This window comes from Mycteria americana, chromosome 4 (genome assembly GCF_035582795.1).
Source record: "Mycteria americana isolate JAX WOST 10 ecotype Jacksonville Zoo and Gardens chromosome 4, USCA_MyAme_1.0, whole genome shotgun sequence".
NCBI lineage: Eukaryota > Metazoa > Chordata > Aves > Ciconiiformes > Ciconiidae > Mycteria > Mycteria americana.
In genome coordinates this window covers 14,438,916-14,465,627 of record NC_134368.1, presented here as the reverse complement: position 1 = coordinate 14,465,627, position 26,712 = coordinate 14,438,916, and the positions used below count along the sequence as shown (strand labels likewise).

At 37.2% G+C, this 26,712-nt stretch overlaps 1 protein-coding gene across 3 annotated transcripts in view; it reads left to right on the top strand.

Annotated features, from left to right (window-relative positions):
- WFS1 (wolframin ER transmembrane glycoprotein) overlaps positions 1–26,634 on the top strand; it is a 35,658-nt gene extending 9,024 nt beyond the window's left edge. For all 3 annotated transcript variants that reach the window (XM_075499724.1, XM_075499722.1, XM_075499723.1), the window contains exons 3-8: positions 12,293–12,375; positions 16,392–16,536; positions 17,376–17,546; positions 18,193–18,273; positions 22,085–22,230; positions 23,895–26,634. In XM_075499724.1, coding sequence (XP_075355839.1) covers positions 12,293–12,375; positions 16,392–16,536; positions 17,376–17,546; positions 18,193–18,273; positions 22,085–22,230; positions 23,895–25,703 — 2,435 coding nt within the window. In that variant the 3' untranslated portion in view covers positions 25,704–26,634. The remainder of the gene's footprint in view (positions 1–12,292; positions 12,376–16,391; positions 16,537–17,375; positions 17,547–18,192; positions 18,274–22,084; positions 22,231–23,894) is intronic.
- Positions 26,635–26,712: the final 78 nt, after the last annotated feature.

The window sequence follows — 26,712 nt, the reverse complement described above, 5'->3', positions numbered from 1 at the left end:
ATCAAGGAGAGACTTGAAACTGTTGTGCTGTTAGAGGGCCCCTTGCAGCAGCAGCAGGTCTGCTTCATTGTGAAAGTTAGAAGGTGAGAGTGGAAACTGGGAAAGAAAAGCAATCCTTTGCGAAGTCAGTTAATTATTAGAAGTGCTTACTAAGCAAGGTGGTAAGGCACTGTGGACTTGCAAGACAATTGGGGTGGGCCTTTTCTAAGGGCCGCTCTATTTTGACAGTAAGCTAATGAACTGCTAGAGTGTCTGTGTGTAGAAGAGCTTCCACTGCAGAATTGCTGAAATTCCGTTAGGCATTGTGCAGGTTGTTATGATAACTTTAGGTCTTCACCTACAAAAATATGTGGGCTTGGTGAGGTTTATGATCTCAACTCTCTTGCATTGCTTTTCTTCAGGTTGCATTTTTCTTTCTCTTCTTTTTTTTTTTTTTTGGGGGGGGGGCATTATTAATGATGATTATCAACTCTGAAATGACAAAAAGCTTATTTATTTTTAACTTTCCAGTTTTGGAACATGTTATATTTATCCTAGCTCGTCCATAAAGGATTTAATCAGAGATGCCTGCATAGAAAAAGCAGCAGGGCTGTCTCATTAGTTGTGTGTAAAATTATTTTAATGACTTTAAATGATCATTGTACAATAATAGCTATGCTAGAAAGAAATACCTTTTAAGAATAGTTTTCCCTCCACTTGTAAAATTTATAGTCTCTATAATATCATCACTCTTAGTCTTCCACCTACATGCTTTTTTTTATTTTTTTATTGCTCTCCTGACAATTTGCCTTCATTTTGTGGGGGTGCAGAAGTTGTTCCCTTTTCAATTTAATGCTATTTGATGACTTGCAATTGTGGTGTGACTAAGACTATTATCATATCTACAAATGCATTGCTGCTTCCAGAGAAAGCAGAGTTGAGTCCTAGACTCCAACACCTCTGTAAACAAATGTTACTCCCCTATCTTCCATCCCTGTAATCACCTTTAAAAATAGAATGCCTGGCAAATGTATGCTAATATAAATATTTTTAATTGTTCTTGGGGCAAGTAGGACCATTTAAGATCTCACCACGGAAGTTGAAGTACATAGAAGAAAAATACCCAGTGTGCTCTTAATTGTACCAAGCCCTTACTTTGCAGTTAAGGTAAGAATCCAGGAGGCTTCTGAATTGGTGAAAGGATTCAACACTCATGGATGAGCAAATAAGCGTCTAAAGTTAATAAAACCAATTATCAAAACAATGACATTTGTTGTACAGAATATTTCTCCCTCTCCACTCAGTTCCTCTGTTTGTGTCATTATATTCTATATGTACAAATAACGTTTATGACATGATGCTTAATGCCTGCTTTTAAGTGGAATGTCAGTCTTTCCAGAAACTTTACTCCTACATAGGTACTGCACACAATACCACTGAACTTTTGGAGCTTGTGGAAAGTGGGTAGGAGGATTTCTCTAGAGACTCAAACTGGCTCTCTTGAACACTGAAAGCTCAACAGTACAATCCAGTGACACACAAAAGCTATTAGAACCTTAATTTTTATTACAAAATGTACAGATCAACTTTGTCTAAAAGCTCATTGATAATAGACAATCTACCTGTGGATGAACAATTTAAATTTTTCCTGAAAGAAAGAAACCAGACACCTTTCACTTTGGAGATGTGCTTACATAGCATCTTCTAGCAAAAGGAAGGATTTTTTAACGTTGTCATTAATATGTGTATGCCTTTGCTCCTAAGTGCGTCAAAGATTCTAGAAAGCTTGTTTCATAGTGAAAGCAAAATCTGTAATAAGAAGCTGTGCACTGTTCTCTGAAAATTTTGAATTTGTTGGGGTTTGATAAACTTACCAGTTTTGCGCTTACAGAAGGAACTTTTCCTGCAAAAAATGCTGTGTAACACTGTATCAGAATTACCACCATACACTTCCAAAAGGGACTAGAGGTATTATTTAGGACATGACTCCAAAAGAAATACCTTTTAGGGAGATTTCACACAAAATGTGTTCTGCTAGATCTGTCTTGGTTGAGATCCCTGGGCAGGCATGCCCTTAAGGTTGTTTTCCTACTTTTTCCTTGACTATTTATTGCTTGAACAAATATGCTTGCATTATTTACTTTGTGTGTGCAAGCATTCTTGTTGCTTGCTTCCTACCTAATGTTATAAAATCTTCAGATTTCAACATTGTAAAATTTTCTTTATATTAGCAAATGAGCTATTGCTGAGAATTTGCGATAAAATTATATTCTGTAGCCAGTGTATTTAATTTGTGAACTTCTTAAAGCAAATTCATTCTGCCTTCTAACATAAATTAACTGCTTCACTTTGGTGACAGGCTATTATTTCTGATGCTTCAGTCATGCTTTGTTTCTTTTTTTTATTATTTTTAGTAGCCCAAAAAGACCAGATGATTACAATACAGTCCTATTATAGTTTTGAACTCTGTAGCAAGACCTCTACTAAGAAGCGATAACAGCTTCTCTTTCCGACTGTAACCCTAGCAAAGGTAAATATTGGAGGAATAGAGAACGAGACTGATGAAAGCTGAGGAGTAGGAGACAGAATTCCCTTAGAACAGTGATTTGAGAATCCCATTCAGTTGGCCAGAGCCAAAAGACAGCAACGCTTCAAAGCAATCTGCAAATACAGAGTTTTTGCAGGTGGGTTGTCTTTAGCAGCTGGATGCTTGGTTTTTAAGAAGCCAAACAATGCTTTTTCTCTTTTAGTTAATTTTAGCTTTATTCTACGGAAGGCATTGAAATCCAGGGGACAGAGAGCACATTTTGGGGCCCTTAAATGCAAACTGAGGATGAAAAATGAATGTCAAAAAATGACTGGCTTCCAGCAAGCTGACTTTCTTTGTGGATATTTATGGTAATAATTAAGGTGATACACATCCTTTCTGTGCACAGCCCTAACTTCCTTTGGGACAGGATTTTAGCATGTTTTTGAGCTGTTACCAGCTGTTTCTTTTTCAAGCTAACCCAATACTGGGTCAGATAGCTACAGTTTAATATAAACTCTAGTTTCCTTGATGAAACTTGTGGTACAGAGTGCAGTTATAACTCTGAACTTAATGGTAGTAGAACAGTTTGACTCTATCTGCAAGTACTACTTAGGCACTTTTAAATATGGGATAAGCTTTACATATTGCACTTCAGAGGCATGTTTTTCTGGAAATCTCTAGACATAAAAGATAAAATAAAAATCCAGCTTTAAGTTCATCATAATGAAAGTCATGGAACAGGCTTTTTCAAGTAGAGTAACTAATCTTGTATCTGTCTTCTGTGTCATGTCTGTCTCCAACTACGCATTTGTTCAGTTTACCTTGTGGAGCACAGGTAGAGGGGTGGAGTTGAGCAGCGAACATAGATTGTTCATACTAGTATCCTCTCAAAGTAAGAGCAAGTTAATTTTCTTTTTAATTCAGACAGTACTTCCTTTCAGGTTCAATTACAGTAAGCCCTTCTTGCTAAAGCAGTAAAGTGATGTATGCCTGAAGCTTCAAGTAAGCGCAGTGCTGTGCAATGTGACAAAGATCAGTTCAGACATCAGTACACTTCATGGTATATGGAGAATTTGTTCACATGTGGTAGAAGATCTAATATCAAAGACTACATCTTCCCTCCCCGCTCCCACCCCAGTGATTTAGCTGGTGGAAGGACCTGTGGATGAAAGCTTGTTCCATACTACTCCTCATCAAACATGTAAATTACTCTTGTCAGTTAATAACGTGGAGCTGAGGGAAATGCTTGACATCCTGTGACTTCTTATAAGTACAAAACCCACTTACGTTAAGTAGAGAGCTACTGGATAAAGCTAATGAAAACATGAAGCGCAGTTTTTCTTCCTCTGGATGCCATCCAGCTTTTTCTTCTCTCCTACCTGAACTAACACTGGAGTGTTGCAGTTTGTGAACTCTGTGTGAAGGATCACAGAAGTTGCTATCAATGCTCAGTATTAATATTGGAGAACCTGAATGGTGACCTTTTCAGATTCATGATTCTTGAATCATGAATGAACCTTTTTCAGGTTCAAGATTCTTGTTATCGTTTTAATGAGAATCCTTTACGCTATTATTTACAGCATGCCTGTTAGAGCCAGGGAGCTTTTTCTAAATGCAATGCTAGTGCTATCCTCATTTGATTTTATTCATATTTTACTGAGATGTTAAAGGTGTTCCATGGCAGCTGTTTCCTTCTCAGAATGTTCTTTAGCACCTTGCAGTCTAGAGACTTCTTGCTCAGTGGTGAGATCTTTGTATTTGATAGTGCTTTCTGGTTTTTTTTCTTCTACCCTTGGTTTGTCCAGTTGCTTTTTAAACTCATATAACAATTTGGCATTGGCCAAATACTTTTAACCTGTTGATGCCTTTTAGTTTTTGGATTTGGTAAGACACTGACTAGTCTCTCTGTTTACCTTCTCCATTTTGCAAATTCTTCATATGTCTAGTGTCATTCTCATCAGTTTTCTCCCCAGGTTAAAAAGCCTCAGGGCTTTTTAATAGTGTCTGACTAGCACTTGAGCTGGTTTTTTGCATAAAACTGTTTCAACTCCAAGGTTTTATTCTGAGTGGTAGTAGTTCAGAGCTTATTGCTGCGTGTACAATGATAAGGTGTCGTCTTGTTTTGCATTTAGTACATTTCTTCTGGCCTTCTATCACTTAAGCGGTCATGAAATCCTTCTGCAGGTTTTGTTTGGGTTTGGTGGGTTTTTTTTTGCAGTAGTTGCTTCTGAGGCGGTTTTTTGGCCTGAATAACACAGAATCATCAATAGACTTTGTCATCTCCCTGTTAGCCCTTTTTTATTTTTCATTCACACATAAATGCATTGAATGATATAGGCCTTCTTGTATATCCCTGCATGTCTAAGCTGATAATCTTTCCCCTGGGAGAAAGTGAGCTGTATATTTCTATTATTTGGTTTTTTTATTTCTTAATCTCTTACTTACCCATGTAACAGTCTACACTCTAATTTGTTTAGAGGACTTCTGTGAGAAGCCTTACTCACTGCCTTTGGAGATAGAAATATGAGCTGGATCTGCCTGTTCTCCAACCCTTTGACTCCTTCAGGGACGTATTATGTCGAGGCTTCTTACACAAGATCAGCTGATTTTACCTAGCATATCTTTTTTTGCACCCTCCACATGCTTATGTTTTGGTTTTTGGTTTTTTTTTTTTTCCCCTTCTATGTATCTGCCTTGTATGGATATCGGATTTAGTGGTCTCTGTTATCATGGATCTCTCTGGTATCGTACTTGCAGATTTCCATTTCTCAGTTTTAAGTGAGAGGCTACGCACTGCAGTAGGTGGTTCAATAGAACACTTGGATAAACAACTAAGAGAAACTACAGTTTTAAAAACAATTAAAAGGAATCATAGCTTCTTTTTGAAAGAAGATGTTTGAGACTGCTGCACAGGAGCTTCTCAATGCTATTCCCAGGCAGGAAAAAAAACCCCATATTTTAGTAGATCTATTTTACTGCAGCCTTCTGTTTTGCAAAACTCAATTGCTCTTGAACTGTTTGTAGGACTCATAATCTGCTAAGCATGCTGCTCCTTGTGTGCTTGAAAAAGGCATAAAGTGCAGTAACAGATTCTGCATTGAGTTGTTCTCCAGATCTTTCTCTCTTGATCTATCATGGTGTATGTTTTAAATTCATTGTTTTTTCTATTTTTCTTTGTTTTGGCATGACCTTAGCTTTACAAGGATGCATTCTTATTTCTAGGAACTAACTTTCTCCTCCTCTTTTTTCCAGTTTGCTTTTAAATACGACTAGCAGATTTTTTGCTTCTGGTACCCACTCCTGTCTGGGTACTAAATCTAACTTGCTGTTACAGAGTGGGTCACTAACTTCTTAAACTAGGTTCTGTGCACTGCTCAATTAGAAGCAAAAATTGTGTTCTGTCTTTTGGTTTCTCTGATTAGTTACTTCATGAAATTATTTATTAAATGTATCTGAAATCTTATCTTGATATCATTCTTTAATACGATACTTTCTGGGAGCTAGTTGAGGTCATTATTACTGTTTTCTGGCCTTTTTGCTGCTCTTACTTTTCTCAGTGTGTCTTAGTTGTGTTTATTCAAACAGAAGATCAAGGAAACTGCATTTAAAATGCTGTATTGAAAAAACGCTAAAATATGCAAGATCACTTGTGAGATTGATTACTTATTGTTGCTTGGCCCACTTTGCTGGGCCACCTTGATAGCAATCTTCATTTGTGGCAACTGTCAGATCTTCTCATGAAATGGTAAAAATGTTTATGTACTTTTCTAGGTGTGTATTCAGTGAGCTTGGAAGTGGTGTCTAACCGCTGGCTAGGACTGAACATACCAGATGTATTGTGCGTACGCTTAACTCTTCCTGACTGTTTTCAGTCACTTCGGGAACACTTGCTCTACTAATAAAATGGGAAGGCCAATCCAGAAATTTTGTTTCATATCTTGTCATCTCAAATCCTTTATTCTCCCCAACACATGGGTTTTTTGTCCTCCTCCTGCGTGTCCCTGTCACTTTTCTGAGCCCAAATGAATGCTTGTAGTCATGATCATATAAAGTGTGTATGCCATACAGGTTTCCTTCGTACTCTTAGTGTGGGTGTTGCTTAATGCATTAATCTTTTGTTCGGTAGAGTTTCCACGCAGCTTTAATACTCACTTGTAAAACCTGTAATTTCTTTTAAACTTATATATTTCAAATGAATACCTTGTTTTCATTATTGTTTCCTGTCTGAGAAACTGCTTTCAGTTTTCATTTTATGCTGTTCTCATTAGGTTTCCGCTCTTCAAAGCACTTGGAAGTGCATGGCTTGCGTTTGTGTAAAAAATGATTTATTGTGCATGATAACATACCTGTCTTGGGGCTGACCCCCAATAACTGCATGAACAAATAAGATCTTAAGCTCAAAAGGCATAAGAGATTCTGATCCTTTAAAATACCAATTTTTCACTTTGGTATTCCTTGTTCATGGTCTTTCTCCTCCTGTTTTGTCTGGAATTCAGATGCTCTAGCTGTGACCTAAGAAGAAATAGCTGTGTGCACCTGGCCAGGGGGTGATAATAGCAGGCAAGGTGCTAAAACTCCCTTGTTCTGGGTAAATCCACTCTGCTGAGAGCTTTTATGCGTTTGTGTTGGTAGGAAAGTAAATCAACAAACACTTTTATTATTCAACATGCACTTTATTGACTCTTTCTGCATGAAAAAACTTTAATAGATTTTTTTTTTTTTGAAGGAAGGGAGTGATTCCTAGCAGTTACAAAAGCACTTAGAAAATTGAGGTTGTTTTATGTGATGGAGGTGTGTGTATGGTCCACTCTGTATGTATACATACAACTAAAAATCTTTTCTTATGTGAAATGATTATTATTTATATGCCTTTTAAATATTTTAGAATTCATGAATGGAGGTGTCATACACAGTGTAATTTAAAATGCTATTTTTTTGAAACAATGTTTGTGTAAAGTGTGTGTAAAACACTTTGCTAAATACGTTGTCAGACACTTTGCAACAAGTCAACCTAACTACCGTGATGCACATATGGTGTGTTTCGGTTGTATATGTTACCGGTATTAGAAAGGTTGAGAATCTATTGCATCCATCATTGATTTGTGCTAGAATACTGGGGAGGAAATCTTATGACAACCACGGCATAATCTGGTTGTCTATAAAATCTTTTGCATTGAAAAGATTTCTTGTCTAGATTGTGTAAGTCCATTCTTCAAAACCTCGTATGAATGTTGAAGAGTTTGTTGGGTTTTAATCCTTGGTGTAGTCCAAAGATGAGGCTTATAAGTGTTATTTAATCAATGATGGCATCTGCCTTTTGTGACTTAAAAATTTTAAGCACTGATATCTTGCAATCTCACTTGGACTAATCCCCTACTATGGATTAACAGCCCTTTTGTCAATTTAATTGCTAAATTTCAGTGATAAGGGACAATAATTGCATCCTAACATAGTATTGCATAGTATTCTTTAAAAAACTGAAATGTTTCCTTTTGCAACATTTCCTATTTCTGGTCAAAACTTAACAGAAACAATAAAAATGCCTGCCTATGCTGAAGTGAATGCTAAATTTCTGTTTAAGCCTATAACAGCAAAGCTGGAATCTTAGTTTATGTAGTCAGTGTGCCAAGTAATGTGTAAAGTTTCAGAAAGTAAATAGTAGCCTTTAGTTTTCATCAGCCTGTTTACAACCTACCTATATAAACAGCTGTGTTTAAACTTCTATATTCTGAGTATTTTTCCTGGAGTTGTAAAACATACTTTTTTACTAGTAAACAGAAATTACTTTAGTAATGGTTTGATAGCACCTTTTGAAGTCTATCAGCTAATAATACGTAGTTATAACTTCTCCAAATGCTGTATGTGACTGTGAAATGCATACAGGTCTTTATCAATTTTATTGTACTGAGTCTTTTCTAATAAGTGTTTTAATAAAATAGGTTTTAAGTGCCAGCTTTAACCTGTTAAATGAAAAGCCTGAATTTCAAAAGTGGATGTTTCTGTAGCCCTTTAGAGGTTTAAATGCTTTCTGTGGTATGAGGACGTAAACACAGCAGACTCAGAACTACATCTGCTTTGTCCTTTGCAGATCAAATAATTTTTTCCACTTTTTTTTTTTTTTGAGTGGAACTGAGAAAATTAAAGGGTACTATATCATTTCATATCTTAAGCTTAAGAGTTAATCACACAGAATAATAAAAATAAAACACTAAAATTTTATTAATAATGTCATTGTTCCAGTATCCACTGAATAATTTGTGTTGGGTGACCTGTCTCTGTGAAGGCAGAATTAACTAAATTGGGAACTGAACCACAGAGCAGCCTGATGATGAACTAAGGTTTACACAGGGTCTTGGCAGAGTAGGAACTACAGCCAAATATTAAGTACTAACCACGCTTTCATGTCCCTGTCCTGTCTTAATTTGTTTCTGATATGAATGCTACGTGCCACCTAAAACTTACATGCTTTCACTTGCCTGCTTTCATTTGAATGACTGTGGTGCTTGTGAACCTTGAATAACTGATAGACTTCATTGGCTTATATAAATGTACCTGACACACAACAGCTAGTGAAGTCTATTTTAATTGTCATATAAGATACATGAGGTATTGTAAGATGAATGTTCCTCTTTTCTGGAAATTTTTATATTCAAGACAGAGTAAAATTTGACATTAAAAAGACATGAGTTTTTAGCAAAGCTGGAAAATAAAAGCTTCTACTGACAGCATTTCCATTGCAGTACTCTTATGTGGGAGGAATACACATCGAGACATTTTTCTGACTAAAAACACGCTTAAGAACAAGGGTGGTAAGTTATAGATCACCACTTTTTATGGTATTTTTATGGTGGGTGCGTTTACTCTTGTATAGTATTTGTTCTAGTGTTGAGCTGAATTTAAAGAAAGTGTGTGTTGTCCACCGCTGTTCCAAAACACATTTTGACTGTGTTTTGGACCTTTTACCTTCAGAGACTGACCTAAATACTTTATGAGAAAGTAAATTGATATGGCAGCCACGAAACTTGAGTCGTTTGTGCTTTATCTTTTTACTTATCCTCTTGCTTATCCTTTAAGCAAAGGAAAAATATTGCTAGTTATGGGAACACTGTGATACTAAGCTGTTCTAAATTTGATCTCCAACACTCCACAACCTGCTCTTCCTCCCTTGCCCTACAACTACAGAACCAACCCACAGACATAATTTTAATTAACTATATTTTATTTATATTTATAGGTCACATGTGAGAGTACATAGAAGTGATAACTGGGTGGGAGGGATTGGGCAGTAGGTTGAAAATAACAGCAGAGAGAGTTTCTTTCTCCTGGCAGTCAGCTCTGTTAGAACAAACATTTCACAAGTTTGCTGCAGTACCAGCATGTTTTATTTTCTTTTCTCAGTGAAGGTGGTAGTTAGACCATAAGGCTGCACATTTTTAATTTTTCTTTTTTCTTTTTTTTTTCTACCATATTCACGAAGAACATTATTTCCCTGTCAATCTGCAATGTGATTATAATAAAGTCACTATATCCTGGTGTTGAAGAAGCAAAATGGGAATGCTTTACAGCTTTCTGTTGTAATGTGTTCTTATCTAACAAACGTTCATCTGAGCCAGAGATGGAAGGGGTCAGAGCCATGCCATGCTCCTATGGGTGGCAAGTAGAGCAGGAGAGAAAGGAAACAGTTTTGCCTTTATAAACTGCCAGAGAACCACTCTTTGTATTAGGGATTATATCAGTTTAGCAAACTGCTTTCTGTAGGTTGCTTTTTTGTGTGTGTAAATTCCACTTAATTATTGAACGCTAACTTCTGAATGGTGCCTCCTGTATTGGTTTATTCAGAGTATACTGAAATATTTGTGGTGGTCTCACCTCGACATGTAGAAAAGCCTGAACAGAAAAAAAAAATCCATAGCCAAGACTTGCTGCTGAAATTTTGATGCAAAAGAAGTTAATGGATGTGAAAGCACAGGAAGAAACAGAAAAGTACTGCCTTTTCATTTGGGTGGGGTAGATGGATGAATATTATGTTTCTTTCAAACAATGTGCTCTTTCCTTTAACTTCTTGTTTATTGTAAGCAGAAAGCCCCTGAGCGATGTCTGTTGGTGTGAGTGGTGCCATCTGGAAAACAGGCTTCTGACTTGTTTAGAGTTCAGTCCTGTTGGTTATATACCAGAGCAAGGAGATTAAGTGGTTAATTTTGCTAGGATGGTGTTTGCCTATTTTACAATAATATTTTTACAGCTTTCTGGAGTACTAAATGAAAATTATTTTTCATTATGTGCCTTGTTTAGCCAGACAACATGTTATAATCTGGCATTAGTATTTTTTCCAAGTGGAGCTTGGCAGACAAAACTGTTGCATGGTGAAGGAGAAAACTTACTTCATGGTTTGCTCTTGTTAAAATACATCCATTTTAATGAAAGCGTTGGCTTGTAGCCTGTTCTTGTTTGGAAGTAGTCCCAGTACCGGGGATGCTAAAGAATGTAAGTAGCCCTGTTCTTTGGGAGATTATTTGGAATCGGGTTTATTTCTTCCTTCCTCCCACCTTTTGAAAAAAAGCTGATAATAAATGGCACCTCAGCTAGCGGGGCTGCTTACCAGCTTCTCGTATTATTGCTGCCCAAATTAGGTAGAGGATGAAATCTGTAACTTTGAGCGGATGCCAGAAAGCTTCTCTCAGTAGGTTTCCTATGTTGGGAAATTTCGCTTCCGAACTGTACTTTCTCATGCTGTCTGTGCCCTCAGTATGTAGCTACCAAGCGTCACAGTGTGTTCAGTGACCACGCGGGGTAACGTGGTACGTATGGGTCAAGCTTTGGCACGTACTGTTGAGTTTGGATCTTCCTTTCTAACTACGGGTTTAGGTTGGCTGGTAAAACTGTTATTCTAAATCAGTGGTTGTTGTCCTTCCTTACACTTACCCAACTTAAAGCATAAAAGCTGTATTGATTTTTCTCTCTAAAATTTTTCCAAACTAATTCATGATAAATCTTCTCATAAGAAGTAGCAGTTCTGGTGTTTGTCAGCTTTTCCATTAAACTTATTCTTCATTCATCAAGTAGCACGCAGTGTGACATTATTTACAAACACTGGATGTCGGGTAAAGCTCTCAAGATTTTATCTTTATGATTGACTGGTGGAGCAATATGATGCTTTTGAAGAAAAAAAATTGTTTAACTTTGTTTGTATACAGTAGATAGGAGAGGAGAGAAAATTAGGTGCCGGTGTGGAGCTGGACACAAAATAGTGAGGTTTATAAGGTATAATCATTGCTAGTTTCTGTGTGCTCCAGAGACTGAGGAGCTGAGCTTTCAAATATACTGGACACGTTTTAAAGGCTGGTTAATTTTTCAAAACTCTTGAAAAGGCTTCACTACTAAATAAAGAGGCTGCCAGATGAAAGACTGAAGCGCTATCAAGAGTAAGAATAGCAATAGTACGAAAGCTGATCCATACTACATGTTCCACATGTGCTCATATTTATTGTAATGAATATTCTTCTATTGAGAAATTAATCCTTTGGAAGTAAATGAGAAACCATAAACTGCATGTGTCATCCTGTGTGAGGTACCAAATAACAAGTAATGGTAAATACGCTGAGGTACAACACTGAGATGGAGTGTAAGTATTGTAAGGAGTAAATTTCCACTGTTCTTGCAAAACACTTGTGTTGGATTTTTTTATATATAATCCTTTAATTCTACAACCACATGTAGCAATGATTTATAAAATACTTTCAAATATTGCTAGTAAACCATTTTCTTTATCAAATTAATTTATAGAGGGCATGAAGGAAGAACCTGAAGTGCTCTTTGAGGAACTGCTTGAGAGGGCCAAAGCTGGAGAACCAAAAGCACAAACGGAGGTAACTTTATATGCTCTTTGTCCAGTCTTGTTTGCTCTTAATCTCTTAATTCCAAAAATAGCACTGTCTGCTGTAGAACTATTATCTCTTCTTTAGTTGAACTGTATCTGTTTTGATCTTAAACTGTTCAAAGAAAGGTGATGCCAGATGGTTTCTCCGCCTTGAGAAATGCTGCTTGCTTGGGAGTGTTACTGGCTTCTGGTCCAACTCTTGAGTAAGCCTTTAGGATGCATATGGAAACAGGGAGGGTAGACTGAGGGCATGGAGAAGGTACAGAACTGCTTTTGCTTTTTTTTAAAAGCATCTGCCAGAGTTACTTGTGGAGGTGTGCAGATGGGGACTGTTAAATGCTGTTGGTTCAGCACTGCCCTATATTCAAAGATACCAGGACTCTTAGGCTGGACTCTGTGGAAGAAACTGCCATTGAGGTGCTTTAACAGGAACAGAGGTTGGTTGATGTTTTGCTCTTATACCATTTCTCTGTTGAATTAACACATTTTAGAAAATAAGCCCCTCCTTGTTTATTGAAATTATCTATGTTTAGTTGTGTAATGGCAGATATAATTGAATTAATAATGACAGTTCTGTCCCTGTATGTGTTGGCACTTTAGATGTCCCTCAGGTTTTAGAAAAATTGTAGCAGTTTTCCACTGCATTCCATTGTCTGGTGTATCGGTCTAGTATAAATAGCTTAAAATTGTTTAGAAAGGTTTTAATTTGTGTTTAACTTGGTTGGTGTTGTACTTGAGCATTCTTTCTCAGCTTCAGCTTTGATGGTAAAAGAGAGTGGTTATGGTCTCCTACATGCTCGTTGGTGATTTGGGTTTTTCCCCAGGGATCACTCTTTTTGCAAATAAAAATAAGGTGGGGATGGGAAAGAAATACTTTTAAAGCTAGTAAAAAAATATGGCAATGCCAGGCTCGCTCCCCACTCCATCTCAACTTGTTTGAGGGGCAGGCTGTCCTTGGAGTTGTAACCCGAGACAGTAACAAATTCCTCACCTTTAAAACAGCTGGTGGCTTTGTGGAGGATGAAGCTTTAGCTTTGAGGGAATTGCTGCTGTAAAATCCATGTTTTGGCTCTCTTCCTCCACACAAAAGAAAGCAAATCCCGTAAACATTCTTTCAGGATATAACTTCCAGTTAAGTAAGAAATACCTTATGTAATCTAAGCCTATGATGTGTGCAGTTGTATGTATATAAATAATAATTTTTTTTATCCTTCTCAATTCATTCCACCTTCACTCCCTTTCTTTAGCTTTTTAACTGTGTACACTTTCTATTCCCACACAATAATAGGATTCTTGTCGTCAAGAGACCCAGCGTACAATTTTGCTTCAGTATACACTCAGGATGAAGTGACTGCCTGAAAAGGAACCCCAAATACAGTCATTTCTTTTCTATGCAATCAAATTTCTTGTGACTTGTGGAGAGGGAATTAACTTTTAATTTTTAAAACCCTAAAAAAATATATTTATTCTCTATGGTTGGATACATCCCTTTGGAATCAGTTAGAAAAATCTATTTTTATTTCTTAACTTGGTAGAGTACGACTGAGAAGCTGAGATGGCACTGTTGTGCTGTGTGCTAATAATTACGAAGTCAAACACAAGAAATCACTCAGTTCACTGGCTTGTAGTTATTACTATGAGTTTATTCAAAAATAACCCTGTAATGACTATGGAAATAAATGCACTCTGAGTGGCTGTCAACCTGTATTACCGTAGCTTTATGTAATTTCTTTATTGAGAAATAACTGTACAGCAATTATGTAAATGAGACACCCACAGCTGGAATTCAGTAACAGAGAAAAGGCAGCTCTGTGTCTTTAATCAGAGGATGTCTGCAAGGGGACTGCTTGAGATAACTGCCTCAGTTAGCAAAGCCCCCAGGTGAGAGCAACCTTTGGAGAAGTACAGTATGAAGATCTGTATTAAGCCATTACTGACTATGACTTGGTTTCACAGTTTTAGCTCATGGGAAAGAGATAATCCCTGATTGCTTAAATGACAAATCCGAGGTTAACACCTTTTCCCATCAGTTCTTCCTCCTTTGATTGCTGCAGCCAGAGCTTTGCAGCCATCTTCAGGTGGTGCTGTGTAGGAGCTTTGCTATGGCAGTGAAAGGTGGCTGTTGCACAGGGCTTGTTCAGAGGTAGCTGGCAGACCTTCCAACAGTATTTCATGGAAAGCCTTCATGTTTGTTATGGGACTTGGAGGTGGGGTTTTTGCTACCAAAACTTTTAACACACACAAAAACTTGTAATTTTATAATCAAAATAAGGGAAAATATTTTCTGGTTGCTCAGAGTTTGGGGTGGGTTCTATGCATTTTTTGGAGGGCGTAGGTGATTAAATCTTAATGCTGAACTTAAAAACAAAAAAAAACCAAACAAACCCCCAAAAAACAAACCCAAAGCAAACAACAACAAAAAAACCAACCCTCCCAAAAAAACCTAAAACACTCCCCCCCCCCCCCCCCCCCCCCCCCCCCCCCAAAAAAACCAACCAACCCCAAACAACAAAACAAACAGTACCCAAAAACCCCACAGGTAAGCCAAAAAACACTTCTATCGTAAAACAGGTGTTATGCTATCATTTTGCTTGTGCAGTAGCCTTGTGCAATATGACTAATTCCAAAATCTGCTCATTTATGTTGCAATACAACTTTCTATGTTCAAGAGATCCTTATAAACTTAAGAGCTGCATCTACTACTCTTGAAGCTTTGTTCCAAATCTCAATGGCTATAAATACAAACATGCTCAAGAAACAGCTGTTCTTGTCAGAGAATGTTATTTACCATGTAACTTGTTCAAGCAATTCCTTTCTGAAATAAATAGCTGAAGGTACACCTGCAGCTGGGTGATAAATTACCAGGCAATTCCTGAAACTTCACTTTTTTTTTTTTTTTTTTCTGTCTCATACACTCTTTTCTTGGTCTGCCACTATATCTGTGCACTGCTGCTTGAACTCTGGTATGATGTTGTAATCATTGTAGGTATTTCTTTAGTTACCTTTAGTGGTAATACCAAAGGCAAAGTTTCAGAGAAACTGTCAAAGAGTTTTTTTTCAGCAGATAATACTGTGGATTTATGGAGCTATACTCTTAAGGTATTGCATTAATTACTCCTAGAATGTAACTGAAGTAATGGTAGGGAGAGAGGGAGTGCAGTGAACCAAGCAAAAGTATTTCCCAGCTTCTCCGGGCATGCTGATAAGATGTCCAGTAGTTTTGGCCACTTTCTGCCATTTAACATTTTGTTGCCTTGTGGTGTGATAAGCAGAAGTATTTCATGCCATTGCATAAATATATTTACTAGTATATTACCATATATTTCAATTTTATAGAAGGAAGAAAAAAGGTGATTTTTTTTTTCTTATCTGTAAAACAATAATACAGGCAACTGCTCTATAATTTCTGTAATCCTAAATAGGATTTTTACAGGCTATATCAGTGAAATTGCATGATGCTTAGGCAGTATTAGTTTTATTCTATTCAGTATTTAATCATGAGTTTGATTTAACCTTCAGTGGCTAAACTGCTACGAGTCGGGCATTTCACTGCTGAAGCCACCTTCCGTGTCAAGGCCCTTTGTCAGTAACTTAACTTCATCTGAATTTCTGAATGTCACAGGCACCAGGTTATTACACTTAATTTTTGTGTTTCTAAAATGAGGCTAGCAGTGTAGTCTGACCATTATTATAGGAGGAAAAGAATTCAAGAAAACTTTTAACACGGGGAGCTTTACCTGATCCTGCTAGATGCTTGAAGACCAATGGCAATGAATTCATTGACCTGGCCAAATGTGTTGCGATTCCAGTTCTGGAAACTGATCTTCCTCTGCAGCAGATCGACTTACAGCTATGTTCTTTAGTGCTAGGAGCAAATGTTTTGACCTTTTGTTCAGAAAGAATTTATTCTAGCTGAGTTCCAGGGAGTAGGAGGAGAGCCAGACAGAGAGAGAGAGTAGAGTATATTTCAGTAATTGAAGGAATTCTGTTCCCCACTTATTCTAGGTGGGGAAACACTTCTTAAGATTAGCAGAAGAGGAGGATGAAGAACTTAACAATTGTAGCGCAGTTGACTGGTTCATCCTTGCTGCTAAGCAAGGCCGAAGAGAAGCTGTCAAACTGTTGCGTAGATGCCTGGCAGACAGAAGAGGTATGGGTTCTCTGAGACTTTTTGCTTGCGCTTCCTGCTTCATCTGGAATAATACTATATCCATTTTAACACTGAAAAGAGGGGTTAAAATACGATGGGAATATTCATGGCAAAATTATGTGAGTAGTTGCTGGCAGCATGTTCAAATAGGTAATTTAAAAAGCATTAATTACCGATACTGCTCATAAAAGCATTTATATTAATTATTTGCTTGAATTCCTTCATGGAATTCATGCTCGTTCTTCCCCTTCCCACCTTTCATTGAAGCTTCTTTTCTTTGACCATGAAGGTCATATATAACCACACACCACCTACATATCTGCTGTTGTTTCATTCTTTTGCCCCTCTGCAGCCTCTCTCCTAATTGGTCTTTTTCGCTGTCTTCTCCCACTTCAACATTCACATCTTCCTGCATGCTACTTCCCACGCTTGGAATGGTCTCCTCATCTGCCAACTATATGAATTCTTATTAAAAAAAAAAAAAAACCAAACAAACAAAAAACCAAACCTTTCATTAAATTCTTGCTGCCTTTTACGTGTCACATGCATATTCACACCACCTTTTGCCTGAACTGCTGTACTTAAAAAGTTGAAGCAAGGCATAAGGATAATGCGTGTCTTGCACAGTCTTTGAAGTACAGTTTAAACGTAAGCAATGTGATTAGATTTTGATAAGCAGTGGGCACAGAAGGGCATTTGAGTAGTTTACTTAGGTGGTCAAGATGTGAATGAAACTTGAGAAGTTTCAGACTAATCTGAGAAAAATAAATTGTGGACAAATCTGTCATTTCTGCATGGGTGTGGAATAATAGTATCTAATGTATTTTTCTTTTCTTGAGGCATCACTTCTGAGAACGAGCAAGAAGTGAAAAAATTATCATCTGAGACTGATTTGGAGAGAGCTGTGAGGAAAGCTGCCTTAGTCATGTATTGGAAATTAAACCCAAAAAAGAAGAAGCAATTAGCAGTTTCTGAACTACTGGAAAATGTTGGGCAAGTTGACAATGAAGGTTTGTTTATGAACTGATTTATGGTATTGATAGAATATATACTTACAGGCAGAATACAGCTAGAAACTTAAAGGGCTTTATAAACAATCAGGCATGAGATAAAAGTAAATGTATGATCTACTTAAGAAAAAGTAACAGTGTTAACAACTCTCTTTTAATAACTGTGTTCTCTGGACCAATAAAGTTAGTTCATAAAGGCCCGCCAGCTCTTGCTGTAGGTTGTGATTCAGTTAAGCACTCATACAAGTGACCAAACGTTAAAAATACCTTCATTCAACACTCACTGTCCTTGGAAAATAAGTCTTTTATGGCTTTGCTGTGTTTGACTTTTTTTCCTTAACAGTCATCCTGATGATATCTTACTAGATATTTCAATTTACAAACCCAATCTTCAAGACACCTGGCTCACTCTGCCATTACGGCAGTATGTGTTAGCTATGTCAATGCTGTTCCCTTTTCTAATATAGTAATAGGAATATAGAAGGCTACATAGCCGCCACTTACCTGTTTATATGTATATTTGTCCTTTCCTGACTTTGAAGAAATACCATTCTCCAGATATCGCAGCTTAAAGAACATTCCGGTTATTGTTTGATTGCTTTAATTGACTGCTTTAACTTTCCATAAACTTCTGTTATTGCACCAGATGGTGAGAAGCAACCTGGCCCAGTCCCAAAGTCGGTACAGAAGCAGAGAAGAATGCTGGAGCGATTAGTGAGCAGTGAATGTGAGTGCATGCTGCTGTTTTCAATCTTTGCCTGTGGTTTTGGTTTCTATTTTGTTTTGCTAAGCAATTTTGTGCTGCCAGAGTAAGAATATATAGCAAGTTTGGATTGCTATAAACTGATAGTGTCAATTTATTTTATGTGCAAGGTAAATAACCAATCTGCACGTGAACTCACAGAAGACATCACCATTACAGTCAACTTGTTAGTGATTAGTGTACCAAGAGGAGTTTGCATGTCATTTGTTATGTTTATGTTCTTGCCCTTTCAGCACTTACCAGTCTATTCAGCAAAAAAATTTTTGCACTTTCAATATTTTTTTTTTTTAGTTCTAAACTGTAGTAAGCTTTCTGATTACAGTAAGGGAATTAATTATGCAACTATTTAATGCAGACAGATCCCTCATTCTGTTTGCCTTGCTTCTGTTTGCCATTCCCTTATAATTAATGTTTGTCTTTTCATATTTGTTCAAGATTGATATAGGAAAGATGCACCAAGATACTCCTTTCATAACTTAGGGGCAGCTTAGTTCATGTAGCAATGAGAATTAAACCACTCAACACACAGAGGGTCAGACTTGTAGACCCAAATCTTTGAATTTTATAAGGTATGGTGGGGGGTTGGATTTGAAATAAAGTTCTTCCTATCCCTGCATACCTAAGAAATGTTGCTGGGCCTTCAGGAGGAAAGTCAAATTGTTAAATTAAGAAAAAGCATTATAAACAGTGCAGCATGTGTAGTTTTTCAAGAACATTATTTAACATAAGGTTCGATTAATCATTGTGAGGAAAATCTCATTTTCTTGAAATGCAGTAGGTCATATGAAATAGTTTATGTGCAATCTAGATCAGTTCTTGAAGAGCACTTTTAAATGTCACAAAGCGTATTACTTGTATTAATACATCTATAGTTGAGAATGTGCAACTAAAGCATCATATGGGGATTAGTGAGCCAAATCTGGGGGTTTGCAGGTTTAAATTCCCTGCAAGATTAGATTTACATTTCATTAGGTCAGTTTGGCCTTTACCTTCAAGGATTGTATTCATTACACAGGTGACTTCTGAAAATAACATTCCTAAGAAGAATGGAGTATTTCAGTTTTATGTTAACTTTCACAGAAGTAAAAGAGGAAGAGGGACATGTACCTGTGTATATAAGTGAAGGAGTAGGTGACGGGGAGAAACAGCATTTTGGAGACCAAGCTTGTGGTCCTATCAAAACTTCAGTGAGAGTAGGTCAGCTGTTCTTGTGACTTGTTTGCCATTCTGGAAAGCTAGAAATAGTCCTTCAAGGATAAGACTGTTGTATTTCATGGTCCAGTCATCATAACATAATGCAGATGTATCTGGGTTCATTGGAGCTATGTTGCATTGGTGCTTAATGGATGACACTAGTGTTCTTTCCATCCCTTAGCTGAACTGGCACATGCTAATAGAGCGTGAGTGCAAAGCAAGTAATTTTGTTCTGGATTCTTCAGTAATTCAAAGAGTGTCAGAAAAGGAACTGGCAATTTTTTTTTTTTTTGAAGGCTTAAATGGCAGATAAAATAACAGGAGAGTAAATGAACCTACATGTAAGCGTAGGCAGAAATTGATGTGCATATTTTTCTTTTTCTATGGTGGATGGGGGAGGCAGGGGAATTTGTCATAACCAAATTGAAGAAAAAATCTATGAATAATAAAGTAGAATCTACAACATACGCTTTTTATATCAATTTAAGAGACACTTGGGTGACAAAATACTAATAACATTTAAAAACGAAAAGTTTTCATCAAACACTTAAAGTAGGAGTTAAGCTGTTACATCTTCTCTAGAGAGCTTTTATCTTTTCATGGATGAAAAAGACAGCTGTTCATCAAGACAGTAGATGCTCCAGCATCTACTCCTCTGATCCACTGAGTTTCTCCATTTATCTTGCCAGCAGGAGATTCTTCCTTCAGTTTTAGTGCATTGACAATATTTGGAAGATAATTTTTAAGCCAGATATGTGTTTGCCGGATACGTGATCTGGGGTATCCTTAATGGAGGTATAAACAGAAGATTAGAACTGACATTGTCAATGGACAGTTGTTGCGTGCCCAAGGGCATACATGTCATTACATTTGATAGGCCATCTATACATAGTGAGTTAATAACTCCTTCCCTCTCAGGATGTCCCATGGTCCTGTAAAAGTGCTGTTAAGGAATTTTTGTGAGGTTCTAACCATGTCTGCTTGCTGATTCCACACCAAAAAGACTATCTTACCACTGTATATTTTGTCCCAATAGGACAATAAATTTAGATGGCACAACTGGTATTAGGCTTGATCTGAACCCCACCAAAGGCAGCTAAGGAGTCTCACTGATTTCTTTGTGCAAGCAATGTCGCCTTACAGCCTGTGAATGACAAGAATAGTTAGCAAAAATAAATCCTTTCTTGTTTCTTGGGAGGCATGCCAGATGGTATTTTGTGGGACATACGGGTTCATGCGATGAGGAAAAAAAATAAAAAAAGTAAACATGCAAGCAAAAGCCAACATCCATGTTGTGAGATTAAAGCAAAGGATAGATTGTAAGCTGCTGTTTTTCTTCTGAGCTCTTTTAACACCCCTCTTCCTGTAACAGGCGTCTTGACACGAGTACTTTATTTTGTTCTGTATCTACAGTGTTTTCAATATTAAATTCTGATATATATAATTTCTATAAATGTAGTATTTTTGTAAAATTAAAAATTAAGAGGCTCAAACCCACTAATCCTCTGATTTTAAATTTAGTGAAGCAGTTCAGTTTTCTGTCTCTTTAAAATCTTAAACTAGTATTTCATATCTTTGTATCAGCTGACTAGCTAAACTTACTGTGTAGGTGGTGTGTTACAGATTTTTGTCATTCAAAAGTCTTTCATATCTACAGCACTGTCATTTGCTTTAGTGTATGGAAAAAAGTTGCTGTTAATTATCCTCCTTTACAAATGACATCAAGCTTGTCTACCACAGAAACTAGTTAATCCATGCTAATGTAAGGAACTGGCTGTGAAAAGAGTTTGAAGCACGTATAAATCATCTTCTGTCTTGCAGCGTCCCTAGAGTTTTCAGAAGTAACCTCTTGCCTCCCTTCCACTCACAGGAGTGGATAAGGATCTTCCAGGGCAGAGTGATATATTTTGTCTCTGTGTACAACTGAGCAAAGTATATTTTGTTGCTGGCTATCTTTTTAGATCACAGTTGATACAGTCTGGGGGAGGCCCTTTGTATAGTCACATAGCATGTTAAATTAATACACTAAGTAATCTATATTTAGTCTTGTAGATATCAATAATTGGGCATTTCCCATAATGATACATCTGTAACTTGTGAACTCAGAAAAATTACTGTTAAATGCCAAATCGGAAGTCAGTTTTTCAGTTAATAACGTACAGATAATTTATTACTGTTCCTGTACAATTATTTTCTTTTCAATGTGGCTGCTAGTTAAAGATTTCTCTCAAGAAGTTACCAAAGATACAATAGCTTATGATTTAAAACTGTGTGACCTAATCCAGTAGTCTTTTTTTCCTTGGAATAGTTGCAGATAAGCTCCTATTTACCGGTATAATAAACTTAGCTGCTGGTCCGACAAGATTTAGAGTAGTCATATATTGCTGGTACAAGCAGCTTGTCCTTTTTGGCACAGATCTCAGAACAAGTTGCAAGGTAAGCCTGTGTTATCTGTGGTTCAGTTTTTGAAGCCCAGAGTAGATCTTCTTTATTACCAGGAAAGAAAATTAATATTCCAACTCATAATCAGTACAGTGTTGTAGTGATACTATTTACTCAAAGTCTTCATTTTATCTCTTAGCTAAAAAATTTATTGCTTTGGATGACTTCGTTGAAATTACCAAGAAGTACGCAAAGGGAATCATCCCATCTAACCTGATTATGCAGGAAGAGGAAGATGATGAATTGGCAGGGAAGGCTCCTGAAGAGTTACCCCTGCGACTGAAGGTAAAAAGGCAATAATGAACAGGTTGTGTTGAAGGGCTCTTAACTTACGCATTTCAGACAAGGCAGAGGTGACTTGCACTTGACTCTCAAAGCTGATGTTCAGTCTGTATAGGTCAGTACAAGAATTGTTGCTATAATTCCTTTTTGGACTTGACTTCATATGTATGTTTACAGTTTCATATATATGAGTCATATATTTAAGAGAAAGGGATAATGGTTTTCTCTGGAAGAGGGCAATCTACCTTCATTACATCTCAGTGAGGATTTAAATGTCCCTATCATAACTGCTGTATTTTTATTATAGATGTTATTATATGCTTCATATCTTTCTTATTTAAACAGGAGCAAGCAGGTAGGAAAAATTATCCATAGCCTTGAGGTGTGGAAAGGTTCTATTATGAAGGAATTCAAGAATAGTGGAACTTGCTGTTAGTGGGTTTCTATACCGATTTAAGGTGCATGCATTCAATACTGGTATAAATTTCAAGCAAGGTAGGGGGTTTCTAGCTGTTAATGTGAGAGTTTTTGTTGTAATTGTCATTTTGTTGTCCGTTATCATATGGGGGGGGGGGGGTGTGTGTGTGTGTGTGTGTGTGAAAGGTATCTCTTTCCAGTCTTTTGAATAACTAATACTCTGAAAGAGATGCATTTACGAAGAAGAACGGGGATACCTTAGCTAATAAATAAGCTTATGCCCAAGACATTGTGTGTGTTGCCCCAGTTCATCACAATGCATAGATCTTTGCTGAAGCATTCTTGGCCTTTCCTTTGAACTAATTAATATAGAAGCATAAGTTCTGGGAAAACATAAAAACTATGTTTTTATGGGGGAAGGAGGATTGTTTGCAGCATCTAATGTGCAGATGCAATATTTGAATGTGCTTGAAAAATCCTGTACCTTTTTATTGATCCTATGTAAAGTGTGTGGTTGGTCATAGGGAGAGGATTTGATCCAGCAGTTCCGCTGTTGTCTGATGACTGTGTTGGAAAATGCCATGTAATATAGGTAGAATTTTAAGATACTGTTACTGTTGTGGAGTTAAAAGAACAGTTAACTGTTGTGGAGTTAAAAGAATCACTAAAGGTGTAGTAATTATAGTTATTTCTGCTGCTTACAAACCAGATTTTGACAGCTGCATCCCTAGATGCTTGGGAAGAATTGTTTTAAAGATAAACCACAGCTTTAAAGACTTCCTGTAAAGTGCATATGAATCACATGCACTGTAGTGTATATGCATATCAGAATGTATAACAGTCCTTGCAGAACAGTGGCAGAGTTAAGTGCTTTAAAGCTACAGTACTCATAGCTCAAGTAACAACTTAAGATAGTACAGGACTGCAGCCATGTAGTTTATCTTCAGTATGAAGTTAGCGGAGCAGAATATTTGACTAGGAAGCCATTTAATTATATGTGTCAAAGGTAATGAAATACATCTTTCCTGAAAATAAAATCGCCTCTGAGCTTCATCTGACTGAATTAATCAAAATAGAGCGAATAATCTCAGACAAAGTAATCTGATTTTATTGGTAACATTCATCTGAAATACAAATTTTTCATGTCAGCTGAGGTTAGAAAACTGACTGCTACTGCTTCAGCTAAGAACATCTGTGATGCAAAGATATAAAACTGTTCATAAATAAAATGCTGCTTTCTCTCTTTCCAGGTTGTAAAATATCCGCTTCATGCCATTATGGAAATTAAAGAATACCTTATAGATATTGCGTCAAAGGCAGGAATGCATTGGCTGTCCACCATTGTTCCAACACACCATATCAATGCTCTCATCTTTTTCTTCATCATCAGTAATCTGACAATTGATTTTTTTGCCTTCATTATTCCATTAATCATATTCTATTTGTCCTTCATTTCTATGGTGATCTGCACACTGAAAGTTTTTCAGGACAGTAAGGCTTGGGAAAACTTCCGCGCTTTGACTGACTTACTGCTTCGTTTTGAACCAAACCTAGATGTTGAGCAAGCTGAGGTGAACTTTGGTTGGAATCACTTAGAGCCATACATTTATTTTTTACTCTCAGTATTCTTTGTCATTTTTTCCTTCCCTATAGCAAGCAAAGACTGTATACCATGCTCAGAGTTAGCTACCATCTCAGTTTTCTTCACAGTGACAAGTTACATGAGTTTAAGCACATGTGCAGAACCTTACACACGGAGAGCGTTAATGACTGAGGTGGCAGCAGGTTGCTTATCCCTATTGCAGGTATTGCCTGGGAATTTTGGCTACTTGAAATTCTTAGGTAAAACCTTCCTTACTGTTCCTGTAGGCCATTTCTTTGTGATAAATGTAAGCATCCCGTGCCTTCTGTTTTTGTACTTGTTCTATCTTTTCTTTAGAATGGCACAACTACGGAATTTTAAAGGCACCTACTGCTACCTGGTCCCATATCTGGTCTGCTTTATGTGGTGCGAACTCTCTGTGGTCATTCTGCGGGAGTCCTCTGGCATTGGGCTCGTTCGTGCATCAATCGGTTATTTTCTGTTTCTCTTTGCACTCCCAGTGCTCGGTGTAGGCATTGCACTGATGTGTCTTGTCCATTTCATTAAGTGGTTTGTGTCTCTGGAGCTCATGAAAATTGTAGTGACTCTGGTTTTGTGTACTGTTCCTTTGCTTTTCCGATGGTGGACAAAAGTTAACTTCTCTGTAGTCGGCATGGTTAAATCCCTCACTCGAAGCTCAATTGTGAAACTCATTCTGGTGTGGATTACAGCTGTAGTGTTGTTCTGTTGGTTCTATGTGTATCGATCAGAGGGAATGAAGGTTTACAACTCTACCTTGACGTGGAATCAGTATGCTTTCCTCTGCGGACCCCGGTCATGGAAGGAGACTAACATGGCACGTACTCAGATTTTATGTAGTCACCTGGAAGGACACAGAGTGACGTGGACTGGGCGGTTCAAATATGTGCGCGTGACAGAAATCGACAATAGTGCAGAATCTGCAATAAATATGCTTCCACTTTTTATTGGCGATTGGATGAGATGCTTGTATGGTGAAACCTACCCTCTTTGTGACCCCAAAAATGTTACGCTGGAGGAGGAAGAATTGTGTCGTCTCAAGTACTTGACAAAGCATAACTGCCACATGAAAATGTTTGATCGGTACAAATTTGAAATAACTGTGGGCATGCCTTTCAGTAGCAAAAATGGAACCAAGTCTATAGAGGAGGATGATATAACCAAAGATATTGTGCTGAAGGCAAGCAATGAGTTTAAAAAAGTGTTGTTGAACTTGAGGCAAGGAAGTATAATTGAATTCAGCACAATTCTGGAGGGTCGTCTCGGCAGTAAATGGCCTGTCTTTGAACTGAAAGCAATCACTTGCTTGAATTGCATGTCTAAACTCTTACCTGCAGGGAGGCATGTGAAAATAGAGCATGACTGGAGGAGCACAGTGCATAAAGCCATTAAATTCGCTTTTGATTTTTTCTTCTTCCCATTCCTGTCAGCTGCATAATGAGCTCTCATATTGGTTCGGTGGTATCTTCAGTGTACGCTGCATTTACACTACCAAGGTTTGGCTTCCTAAAAGGTATAAAAAAAAAAAAAAAACCCTTGCTGTAGCAATGCTCAAAATGTATGCTAATGTAGAGCATTGGTTGAGTTTTGTAAGTGTACACACTGTATCCTGACTTTAAACCCTGTATGACTGAAGTAATATATACTAGTTTAATATTATAAATGAATGCAGGGGATTGCTGCTGACTAATTGCATGGAGACTGTTTTGTCAAAATGGATATATATTTGCCTGTGATATGACACTAGATGCATTCACTTGCTCGATGTTAAAAGCACTTTAAATATTCACAACGTGCCCATTTGTATTTTCACAGGTATGATTTAGAATAGGTAGCTGACAACAGCTTATGTTGCATATATTGCTTGTATTTATTTGGTGTTTTCTAGAAAAAAGTGATCTTATAGTCAGTACCTGGTGGTGATAGCTGCGTACAGAACTCATTGTTTCACTATTTGGCCAGAAGATAGTGACTTTAATGTTTTTTGAAAGGGCACATCATTTCACACCCCAGCAAGGTTGTAAAAAGTCCTCGAGCTTCCATTTTGCATTCAATATTCTGTACAAAATATGCTATTTGTTCTGATTTGGTTATGACAGCTACATGTGTGACACTAAGGTACAATCCATGCTGGTGTGTGAAGGACAAACACCAGAGATAATGCTGATATTGAGATGGTACCAGTAACGGACAAGCCAAAGCAACTGAAAAGAGTACATAAAAGTCTACAGTGGAAGCTGAAATAATATGTTTGTTTAATGATTTGTATTGTGCAAATAAACATAAAATACAAACTTGAATTAAATGGGTACAACATTTGTTCATTATGCTTTGACATTGTGAGCAGTTGTTTATGTTGCACTGATAACAGCTTTCCCTGAAAAATACAATTTAGAATGTTTGAAATGTTCTGGTGTGAGATACTTGCAGTTGTACTTCACATTATT